At 40.3% G+C, this 12181-nt stretch overlaps 2 protein-coding genes across 3 annotated transcripts; both read left to right on the plus strand.

Moving 5' to 3' along the window:
* The first annotated feature begins 298 nt into the window (after positions 1-298).
* LOC115676770 (uncharacterized) lies at positions 299-5781 on the plus strand. Its single transcript, XM_030599755.2, has 6 exons — positions 299-1085; positions 1567-1709; positions 2654-2797; positions 3964-4149; positions 4551-4675; positions 5320-5781. The coding sequence occupies exons 1-6, from the start codon at positions 872-874 to the stop codon at positions 5543-5545; spliced, it is 1038 nt and encodes a 345-aa protein (XP_030455615.1). The 5' UTR covers positions 299-871; the 3' UTR covers positions 5546-5781.
* Positions 5782-9030: 3249 nt separating this feature from the next.
* On the plus strand, positions 9031-10214 carry LOC115676719 (protein SOB FIVE-LIKE 1-like). Of its 2 annotated transcripts, none has more exons than XM_030599684.2 (2): positions 9031-9200; positions 9576-10214. In XM_030599684.2, exons 1-2 carry the CDS (start codon positions 9192-9194, stop codon positions 9984-9986), a joined length of 420 nt encoding a protein of 139 aa, XP_030455544.1. In that variant the 5' UTR covers positions 9031-9191; the 3' UTR covers positions 9987-10214. The 2 variants fall into 2 exon arrangements, with proteins under 2 accessions (XP_030455544.1, XP_030455546.1); XM_030599686.2 differs by lacking the exon at positions 9031-9200 and adding an exon at positions 9208-9457.
* The last annotated feature ends 1967 nt before the right edge of the window (positions 10215-12181 follow it).

Below are 12181 nucleotides of genomic sequence, written 5' to 3' on the forward strand. Positions count from 1 at the left end.
AAGTATTTTATTTAAATCAAATGAAAAAATTAAGGGAAAACGGCAAGGCCTTGCCGCCACCGCTGCCCACCATTGGTAGAAAGGGTTGGCAATGGTTGGGGATGGCCGGCCAGTGGTTGGTGAGGGTCGTTGGGCCTCGGCCGACGATGGAAAAAAAATCCGCACATTTATAATCTCCAATTATGATGGAAAATCTAAAAGTTCCCGTAAGGGTAGATGCAAAACGTAGAGATCTGAGACAGAGGGATTTCACCTACGCATTGCATTTACGAGGTTGCAAGAAGATCTCAACATCGGACGAGAGGAATCAAGAGAAACTCGTAACGGCAAAAAGGGCCAACCTTGGTCCCCCGCGAAGCGGGCAACGTAGGCGAACCTGTTTCGATGCTCGCCGCTCGCGCGCGACACGAACACAGCCGACAAGTCAACGCCCATCTCGCCGCTGACTGAACGAGTGAGCTCGCTCCATGGAACACGGGACCGACCGCAAGAATGCACGAAGCCCATGTGGGTGCATTGTAATTTTGGAAGGGATCCCGGGGACGTGATGCTCGCGAAGGGAACGAAACGAGAGATCTAGAGCAATTTGGCAAACCCAAAAATATATAATCACGAAAGGAAACACACAGACACACAGAATTGCAACAGATCGATCCTCCCCACCTTTCGCTCTCTCTCTCGCGCAAGTCATTGACGTGAAGAAAGCCTTGAAAGAGACGCAGAGAGAGAGAGAGGCCGCGAGATTTCGAGATCCCCCAATTCATTCCTATTGATTGGTGATGCAGTAGGAATGAGAAATTAGGAATCTTGAAATCGTTTCAGGGGGAGAGGGTGAGATCGGCGCTTGAAGAACGAGAGGAGTTTTGTGCAGATGGGGTGTACGTTTTCTGGGTTGAACGCGCTATACGACGCCGTGAACGGGGGAGGGGACGTCTGGATCAACGAGAACAGGTTCAGGATCTTGAGGCAGCTCGGGGAAGGTGGGTTCGCGTTCGTGTTTCTGGTCAAGGAGGTGGTCAACGATTCCTCCTCCGTCTCCGGTGGAGGTCTCGCCAAGAAAGTCAAGGACCCTTCTCATCTTTCAGGTCCCCCCAATTGATTTCTTTCGATAAATTTCGCGGCTTTGCGGTCGTCTATCAGATCTTGTTGACACACCCTTTTCGTTTTGCATTTGGATTTTCTGATCTGGGTACTTTTGTTTAGTGATTTGATTGCTTGGTTGTGATTCCCATGAGCTAGCTGTTGATCCAATCGAAAGACTCAATTGTGATTTGGGCTTGATGTGAATCTCGCTTGGAAGATGTTTGCATTTGTTTTTGGTACTTTCTGGTGTCTTAAAAGAAGCATTAGGAGCCCCCATTATGTGTCTAATCTGGATCCTATATGGTTCACGGGAGTCTTTTTGAGTTGGATTCTTCGGTTTCTGCATTGGTATTTGTAAGAATTTAACAAGAAATTCAGGAGTGGCTTTTTGCTTTTCTCGTTCTGTTTTCTCTGTGCGAAAACTCATTCTGGATCTTAATATTTCTACATGGCTGTTCTGATGTTAATTTGGTTTCTATGCAGATGATGGCACTTACGCGATGAAAAAAGTTCTCATTCAGAATGGTGAACAGTTGGAATTGGTGAGGGAAGAGATCCGTGTTTCATCTCTGTTTAGTCACCCCAATCTGCTTCCCCTTCTGGATCACGCCATCATTGCTGTTAAGGTAATTACCGAGTTTTCTTTTAGATCTTCTGGCAAAAGGAACATTTTTCATTGTAAAGAGCATCCTCTCTGTTCCTGGTGATGACTGACGGAATGACAAATTGATAATGCTATAAAAGAATATATGACTCGTAAAAGAATATATGACTCGAAGTGTACATGATATGCATAGAATCTTTGCTGAAATCTCAAATTTTATCCATGATATGCATTGTTTTATGGCTAAAGAGTTAAGATCTAAATCTATATTGTTCTCTCCATGCTTCCAAACCTGATATATGTTAGGTGTCTTACTTGATGATTTGGGATTTTAATGTAGAGCTTGTAGAATGTTGAGATTAGATAAAGAACTTTGATCAAAGTAAATGAGTTTTCTTTTGAGCATTCATGTGGATAATATGAAAAACAAATTAAAATTTTTTGGTCTTTGTCAATATATTATGTACCGACTTTTGAAGAAACATGAGATTCAACCATGCCGACATGTGCACGCTGAGAAGAACAAAGGGTTTTTTTTTTTTTTTTTTTTTGGGGGGGGGGGGGGGGGGTATGGGGAGTTCATGGGACAGGACGCGATTTTCTGTGATTGAACTTTGGTATCATTCTGCATAGATTACCTGTCAGCATGTTACCATGTAGATGACCCTTACATGGTTGATACAAACAGAATAATCATTCACTAAGTGGCTTTAATAAGTCGTGTGGGTGCTCCTCTTGCATTTTCAACAACTGATCTTTTTCTGAACCAAATGGTGTCACCATCTTCTTCTCTTTTCTGAAATATGTTTCCAACATTTTTTGAGTCCTGTTTTTCCTGCATCATCTTCATAAGATGATAAATGATTTGTAATTAACATACTTGGAGGCTGGCATCTTTCCTGTTCTTGTTACATTACTTATGATTTGAGCGAGTACTTATTATATTGATAAAGATCTACTTTCTAGACTGCACAAGAAGGATCCTGGAACCATGAAGCATATTTGTTATTTCCAGTTCATCTGGATGGAACTTTATTCGATAATGCCAAAGCCATGAAAGCAAAAAAGGAGTTCTTTTCAACCGCTGATGTTCTTCAAATATTCCGACAGGTAAACAACGATTTTCCATTTTATTTTTCTCCTTCTTCACGCATTATAGGTGCTCAATATACAGAAGTTTCCATGTGACATGCCATTGCTTATTCACATTTGAGCCACTTCTTGCTACATTACAATATGTAATAAAATACAATCTGTTCTTTTTAATACTATGTTGACTTTTACAAACTTGAAAATCACGGCAGCTATAAGCATATATTAAAAGAGCGAATTGTGTTTATAGTAGAAGTGCTGCTTGAGGTGATGCCATGTCACTTGGTTGGATTTCTTTTTTGAGAGTTAATAAAGTAATTTATTAGAACAAAGAAAGAAACAAAGAAAAGCAAATAAGCAAAAATAAACATCACAAGACTATGAGAAGTCAGAGCAAGATGTCCAAATCTGAATAAAAGAGTACTACACAGAAGCAACCGAAGCTTCTAAACCCTCAAACAATCTTTTGTTGCATTCCTTCCAAATGCACCACGTTAAGAAAACTTGCGCAGCACTCCAAGACTTCTTAGAATTTGAGCCTCCTCCATAAGCATTTGAATAGCTAAAAAGCTGGATGGCATAACTTGGCATAACCCATGCCTCCTTAGATAAGCTAAGGATATGATTCCAAAGCTTAAGAGCAAAGTCGCAATGAAGAAAGAGATGATCAACGGATTTCCCAGAATGCTTACACATGCAACATGAATCCGTGAGAATGAAATCCGGTTTCGCTGAGATTCCCTATAGTTAGAATCTTATTCCAAGCTACTGTAAGAAAGAGATACTATAAGGTATATGGGGCAGACAGATTGCGTTAGAGGGGGATGAGTGAGGGGATAAAGTCTCAAAATAGAGTAACATGATTTAACACTAAATTTCTTGTTATTCGCTGGGTGCCACGTCATCTTGTCATCGCCCAAAACCATGATTTTTGAACGAATAAAGAATATCCAAGTACGATATAATCAAGGGAAGCTCCCAATCCTTAAAGTTCCTGAGGGAACAGGATTCCAACAAATGCAACCACCCTCATGATGTCGCTCGGTTGGATTAAGAGCAGTAGTGTATGCTCCCATTCCCAGTTAATTTGCTTGTTAATGTCTTGGTATGTTGATTTTACAAGTTGATCACAATGTGTTAAGAGTGTATCAGGAGCTGTTTGACTAAGCAAGTAGGTGATACAGCTTTGTGCAGGACTTAAACATATGCACAGTTTGGAGCCACCTTATGCACATAATGATGTGAAACCTGGTAATGTCCTCATAACACATAGGAAGGGACAACCTCCTCTTGCAATATTGATGGATTTTGGAAGCGCTCGACCTGCAAGGAGGCAAATTCGCTCTCGTTCAGAAGCACTGCAGTTACAGGTGCTTGTTAATCCTATACCTGTATGGATGTGTGCGTGTGCATGTGGGGGTGTGTCTTTTAACTTTTTTGTCTGTGGTTTGGTTGAGGAAAAAATCTCTTGCATTTTTATGTACATCAATAACTCTTGGTCTGTCTTTTGTCTGTCATAGAACCATTTTGTGGGTATCTTTATTGGGTGTTGTGGGCTTCATCAATTTGGATGATGTATGTTCTTTTCAGTTGGTTTTCAAGTGTTATCAGATAAGCTTGTGTGAAGTGGAAATTTTAGTATGAGGCTACCCTATCCTCTGCCATATAAATTTTATCCATGAGGAGAACTAAGAAGCATAGTTCGTCTCTTACCGAGTGATTGCAATTTGTATTGCTTTCTCATGGTGGTCCATGGCTTGCCATTGTACAGGAGTGGGCTTCTGAGCATTGTTCAGCACCTTTCCGGGCACCTGAGTTATGGGATTGCCCAAGCCAGGCAGACATTGATGAGAGAACTGATATTTGGTCTTTAGGATGTACACTGTACGCAATAATGTAAGTATTTATCCTTCACCATTTCTGTATATCTCATACCGGCCTTGGGAGAACTTAAATGGTCTTGTTGGCATATGTGTTCATAAACTGATTGGATCTGATGATGCAATTGTTTGACTGGGCATTTACCTATATGTATGTCATATATATGTCATATATATGTATACATACATGTGTGTGTTTTCATCTCAAAAGACAAATACAGTCAAAAAACTCAAAACATCATCCGATTTTGTTGTTTATAAGTACTCCAACTTCTTTCTTGCCTGTCTGTTCAAGCCTGATACTTGTTATCTGGTAGGCCACTAGTTTGACTTACCAGTCTTGTTGGTTTTCTGTAATGACATGTCTAGACTGAAATCAAATGGTAGTGCAATCAGTTTGCTAGGAGGACCTAAGCCTGTTTCTTTTATCTGAGTTAATTGGGCATGTAAAGGATATTTGTTTAGACGGCAACCAACTCTTGCACATTCAATGCTATGCCGGAAATTTGACTGGAACATTTGATTCCCATGTGGGTTATGCATATAGTTTCTTCCCACAGAATCTTTTTAATTAAACAAAAGGCTTGAGTTTGCAGTGTTGTGGCCATTATTTATGACTATTTTTCTCATCCTTGTTCTCACTGTTCTTTCCCCTAAAAGGTATGGGGTGTCTCCATTTGAGTACGCCCTTGGAGAATCCGGAGGAAGCCTACAATTAGCAATAGTCAATGCGCAGGTGAAGTGGCCGGCTGGACCCAATCCTCCATATCCAGAAGCGCTGCACCAGTTCGTGACGTGGATGCTTCAGCCACAGGCAGCGATCCGTCCGCGCATCGATGATGTAATAATTCATGTCGACAAGTTGATCTCAAAGTTCTCTCATTGAAGTTGCATAGGGATGAGAACGATGTGGGAGTAGCGCTAGTTCTAGAGAATGGTCATTTAAACAGAGTCGGTATATCTGTCTCCTATTTTTGCCTCTTTAATCCTCTTCAAAGTGATTGTCCATGAAAGCAGTTTTTAACAGTTCGTGATAAGATATTTCACTAAAGTAAAAGTTTGTCAGTTCCTGTATCTGTAGTATTCATCAGCTAATGCACTTGTTGAATGGTCTTTTCCGCACTCTTCTGAATTCTTTCGGTGAACATTCCGAGTTTTGATTACTCATAATATATACGAACAATACTAGTCGTGGTTGTTGACCCTTCTGTATAATCCTCGCCGTAATTTCTAATGCACTTGTTGAGATAACAATAAGATATCGGCATTCGTTTGTCCTAAGTTTTTCGGTTTGTCATGGTATTGCTTTTCGAGCAACTCCTTCATTTGGGCATTCAACTCTTTGTCGTACCCGCACCAGGAGGTAAAAGAGAAGAAATGTGGGTGAAATCTGTCTGATGTTTGCAGTGCATCTAAGAGAGGAGTGTTTTCATTTAGTTTTGTTTCTTGATAAGATAACATAGAAATGTCATTACAATTCTATACATGGAGGCTAAAGAGAGGCTTCACATTGGCCTCTATTCTTTGGGACAAATTTATGTCTCGCCTCTTTTCAATGTATCCAAGGAAATGGTGTCTACGCTGTCCACAATAAGAGAATTTCGTATGATGCTACATCTGAAATGTTTGAAAGTTCCCAAGTTAAAAGAAACTTTTACAATGTAACATGTTTGTACAGTCCTCCTACGTCTATACAAGAGGAAGCCAGTCACTGTTTTATCTCTTTCGATTACTCAACAGTTATCTTCTGTCCTTGCGTCCAATGCTTTTGTTACTTTCCTTGCACACGTGCATTAAAAGCTTAGAATCAGAAAACCTTGGGATTGGAATGCCTTTGGACCTTAGTCAAAATCAAATAAAGAAAGTTGCATTGGTCATCGGGCCAAATTGCTGCAAGCCAGCTCATGATAGGAAAACACAGTAAAGCGAATCTCAACCTCCCCCCAAAAGTCAAAAAGATTCATCATGGACTCTCAATAAACAAACGAGCACGCGTTACTCAATTCTTGAAACTTCTGTGAATAAACTAGGCAACACATGCACGCACGGAGACATCCTTAAAGCAGATAAACCAAAGGTCGAAAATGAAGAGGAACCGGATCTTGCTGCTTTGAAAACTTTGTCCCATTCCCAGATTTTCCATGATCCATTCTCACGTGCATGAGCAAGGACTTTTGAGTAAGTGATCAATTCTCTTCCCTGGCCCTAATCTGCATGCCACATTAGTTAATCAATCATTACGTTTCGATAAGATCGGACACGATCTATAATGGGCGAATCAATCATACATGTTCAATCTCGTGAAAGGTAAATCACGTTCTGCGATTACTATTGTATATGTCTGAACTTGTGAAAACTTTGCGGTTAGTACCGAGAGAAAAAGGAGAACACAAGATTTGACCCTAAAAAAGGACATGGAAGCAAGAATTCACTCCATGTGGCCTAACTTGTCTAATGACAACACATAACAAGTCATGACAGGAGATCAGAAGTGGGGAACAACCAGAATCGTGCTCGCTAAAATGGGAACAATGTGTGGCCCTGCCTATTGGATGCGTTCTTGGAGGGTTTTTTTTTGTCTTTTGTTCTCTTTCTCTTTGGTTTGATTGAGCATTGAGGTGATACCCTTTTCCGTTTCATTATTAGCTCATCTGGTTAAGCATGTTAGGGATACAGAATGCCATGTTTTCATGTGATGACTCTGACGTTGGGAAACAAACAAATGGTCCAGATGCTAGGGTCCACTGGTTTCGCAGACATAAAAAGTGAAGGGCAGGACAACTATTCCCTCTATCTTTGGTATGTGGCGGAAATGCGACCATGAAACCTTCGATAAGGAAACACAAGGTAAACCAAATGATGGCTTGATAATTGTCGCTGGTGTGATTAACAGTCAAATGGTGCACATTAAAATGGACATTTAGATCGGAGTTTACCCGAATCTTTTCGAAATCTTGAAAGGTTACTGACTAATGGCAAGAAAATAATGTAGAGAACTTGTGAGACTATACAAGAGCACATCTCTCTAGAGGGGAAACTCATTTAGTGGTGTTTGAAGAGGTGATTCGGATAATGATGAAGTGAAGTAAATTTGAGAGGTTATCTGTCCGATCACTACAACTTAACTCATCATCACCAGTGAGTACATCATCCATCCACACGACAAATTTATAGAGGGGGATCATTAAAACTCGGTCAGATGATCACGCGGCTTTGGCATTGGAACAGATGAGAGAGACGGGTGCTGCCAAAGATTTAATGCCTCTCCACTCCCCTATAACCCTCTAGTGCTCTCAAGTTTCAAGCAATCAAGAAGGGTCTTAGAGGTTCATTGCTCATTGACTAGGAAGGATTGAGAGATGTGACTTTCTTTTAATTTGGACACGGAAGATCCTCCAGATGGAGAAGGGGGATTTTGTGCCAGCTCCCTACTGACTTTCTGCTAGTTTAAGAAAAGGGGGGTGCCTTTTGTTTCCTTAGGTAGTAACAGAGTGGTTGTCATTCTTTATAGCACAATTGATGACAATTTTCAGTCTCGACCGCTGGTAGAGATAACGGGATTGGTTTACACAACCTAGTGAGATAATTGCGAGTGGATCGCACTAGATATTTGATAAGAATCCGCCGCGTCACTTCATTCAACCAATATTTAAGCTTTTGTATATCTAGCATTATCCTATTGAAGGGTTTTGTATTTTTGTGGTCACCTATCATATTACCGGTGCAATTCTTTGGCTTGCCCTTCTTATTTTTACATATCTGTAACTTGTCTGAGTTAGGTCAAGGGGGGATTTCTATCCAGGAAAATCCTACACTTACCATAGAGGAAAATTCTGTAATTATCAAAGAATGTAGGTATAATAAAGACATGAACCTGCTTTCTGAGGAGACAGACACCCTACAAATTAGAGGGAGACAGAAATCAGAACAAGACATACAATTTTGACAAGTTCCTCCACAATGCCCAATCTACAGAACCTAAAACTCTCAGTTGGAGTTATCTTCTTGCAACTTTTACGCTACAAGCTAGGGGAAAAAACAAAAATCTTGGTCCGTATTTATTTTTCAATGCCAGGACAGAAGAATTTAAATGTGAGAGAGCTAAATGAGGCAGTGAAAGAGGTCTTCTTCTTTACACTATTTAAAAGCTAGAGTCTTTACATATATTCTCCCCGTAGTTTGCAGGGCTCAGTTCATCACCTGGCCTTTTGCATTTAAGACTGCCCTTTTTTATTAATGACAGATTGCAGAGCAGTCAATAAAGTTTGTATCTTCACTTGTGAAAACCCCATGAACCCAGTGAACAACCCAAGTCCTTTCATATTCAAGAAGCTCTCTTTTTCTTTTTCTTTTTGATGCCTCTTGAGAGAGAGAGAGAGATGAAAATTCTGTCTTTGGCTGCTTCTCTAGCTGTCATCTTCTGATTGCAGTGAGAGAAAATTCAAGGGGTATTTAGATTGCCAGGTGGGCGTTGGATTTGTCCCTGCAGGGCCATTAGACCATATGTGGTTCCATGTAGCTTTCAAGATTACATGAGATGGGTATGTTTGCTCTTTTTGTGTAGGAAAAATCTTTCTTGAGTCAGAGGAAATAGTATAAGCCCAGTGTTGTGTTCCTCAGGTTCCTAAATGCATACACAAGGCCAAGAAATCTCCTATTTAAGAACCCTAGCTCTCTCCCTTATCTACTTGTTTCTATCAATAGCTCCAACTTGTGTTCTCTTGCCTTTAGTTAATGAAGGAGGGCCTTTTTGAGTCAGAGATGCAGTAACCTGTTGAGAGCAGATCGTTTCTCTCAGGTGTCTAAATGCTTACACAGCGAAAAGGCCAAGGCTTTCTATTTAAGAACCCTAGCTAGTTCTGTTATATCCCACTTGATTCTGATCTAGGTCTCTCTTCTTTATTTCTTCTCTTAAGGCAATGGAGTCTTCGTCCCAAGCGTCTGAAGGTTCAGAGGAATGTCTGAGCAATGAATCTGGGTGGACAATGTATATTGGGTCTCCAATGCAAGAAGACGATGAAGGTGCGGGTGACGAACAAAGTACTCACAACAATGATGATGATGATGCAGAAGATGGAGGTCATAAAGGTGATAAAGATGGTGGTCATGGTGAAGCTGAGAGTGATGATTCAATGGCCTCTGATGCATCTTCACGTCCTAGTTATAGAGGATGCGTTGCCTCAAAAAATGCTGCTAAAAAGGGTCCGTCCAAGAATGATTACAAGGAGGAAGATGATGATGATCTCAAGCAAAGAGCTGATGGCACTGATCCTTCTCCGAGTAGAGGCAAGGTGAGCAAGAGCTTGAGGATAAAGAAAAGGAAGTAAATATATGTTTTCTTGGGTTCTCTACTGGAAATTCTCATAGCTTTTTGGTGCTGGAAAAAAAATGTTTCTTTCTTTCTCACTGATATGAGAGGGGTTTTAGCTAAGTGTCAAGGGGATATGCCTTTTTGCTTTTTTGGATCATAAGTACTGTAAGAGCTCAATCCAAAGTTATATGATGTTGTTGAAGGTATGAAAGATTGCAAATATCTAAAGAAAGAGCTTCTGTCATGTCCAACTTTGTACACATGCATTGTGCGCGCTCACCGGCACATTTATGTATTCGACGAAAGAGACAGCATCTGGATTATCACTGTAAGTGTTCGCAACCGTATTCACATGGTATTGAATAACTATATATATGTATGTCAGATGAGAGAAGCTATCATTGTCAGTGTAGCTAATATATTAAGTCAATCAATGGTTCAATTCGTGGGAAATTAAATAGATGACCTGTCATGGGTTCTTTAGATATAGGAAACGATTGGCTCTTGCAATAGTATGTGAAATTACTCGGTAAGGGTTCATGTTGGACCCCAAATTTAGTCGAAACAGATGCATGATGAGCTTCCTTAGTACCGTCCATGAAGCAGCTCACAATTTTACACTTTGTCCTCAATCATGAGGGCATGTTCGTGTGGAGCCAAAGTTCCAGGACTGGAGGGGGCCAGAGGCTGTCAGAAAGTGAAAACACATCAGACAATCCGCTTGAAGCAAGAGCCATGTATGAAACTTTGAAAATCGATTCACATGTCACGAACATCATTCTTCTTTCGTAGCGATTAATCGAGCGAGACGACTGCATCCACACACGAATGAATCAGTCCAACTTCGTCTGAGATCTCTGTGCTGGTAAGTTCATCAGCAGAAGAAAGTCCCAAGGGGACCAAGTAGTTAATCAATGCACGAGGAGCATCGAAACATGAAATCCTGTGCGATAAAGAATAGTGTTAGTGCGAAACTAGTTCTCGCATGAATAGGACGGACGGGGTCGACAAACCAACATCCTCTTTTTGCTTTTTGTCTGTGGGACATGATCCGGTGTACGTGAGGCGGGGCGAGGGGAATATCCAGTAAAATAGACACCAAAGAACAAAAAAGAAATGAAAGAAGACGACATTTCTTTTGAAAAAAGTCACTACTAGTGTGCCAGCTTGCAGCATTGTTGTCGATCCTTTTTAATGTACCATTGACCACTGTGTAGGTTTCGTGGCTTTCGGCCATTGGACAGTTCATCCTTTTAGCTTGATGAGAAGTTTCCGGATTATGCTTTGTTGCCTAATGCTTGCATTGAACGAGCCATTAGATTCTTTGCGTAAGTAATGTCATCAATAGCCAAGGAAAAACTCCGAAATGATCTTGGCAATTTGAAGCCCTTCTTCTGTATCCGAAGCATAAATATCAAGAATGCCGATTCACAGTCTTAGATGGATTAGAATTCGCACGATTGCCTGACTCGATTTGGGTCTAGCAAGTTTGTGCCGCGATGTGCAAAAAACAAAGTAATGGTGTTTATGGATGTTAGTAGTTTTTTTTTTGCTAGTAGTTAATAGGCGTTCATGAATAAGAAAAATTAGGGTTTTGTTAGTGTTTTCAATGCTCTATAATTGAGCCATCAATGCCTTTGACTATTTACTCTCTTCCTCTCTTTTGAAGATCCTAAAGTATTTACAATGTTGATAGTTAACTTGTGATGGTGCTGATGGTTCTCGTGATTTGAATAGGGTCCTTGCCAGCTATTTTTTAATCTTGTGAGGGCTTCATTGGTCCACCAGCATCTAATAGTAATTAAAAAGGGTAACTAGTGAATATCTGAGAATAACAAAGGGAAAATGACACAAATGGTTTTTGCCTTTGATCCAATGTGCAATGTCGTCCCTGAACTTTTACTTAGTTCAATGTGATTCATGAACTTTTAAACATTTTCATATAATTTAAGGACTATATTGAACATTTATTAATAGTTCAAGAAACACATTATACCAATTAAAAAGTTCATAGATGACATTGCGCATTGAGCCAAACTCCAGGAAATCCATTGCACATATTAAAAGTTCAGGGACGACATTGCACATTGAACAAAAGTTCAGGAACCACTTATGTTATTATCCCAATTGTAAATTGAGAAGATATATCTTGGCTGAACCGAAAGCATCACACTTCATCCTGCATTGCCTTGACCAATTAAATCTGTGTGG

The sequence above is a fragment of the Syzygium oleosum genome, unplaced genomic scaffold (assembly GCF_021117445.2).
Source record: "Syzygium oleosum isolate NSW1041296 unplaced genomic scaffold, Sole_v2.1 Sole_v2.17, whole genome shotgun sequence".
Lineage (NCBI taxonomy): Eukaryota > Viridiplantae > Streptophyta > Magnoliopsida > Myrtales > Myrtaceae > Syzygium > Syzygium oleosum.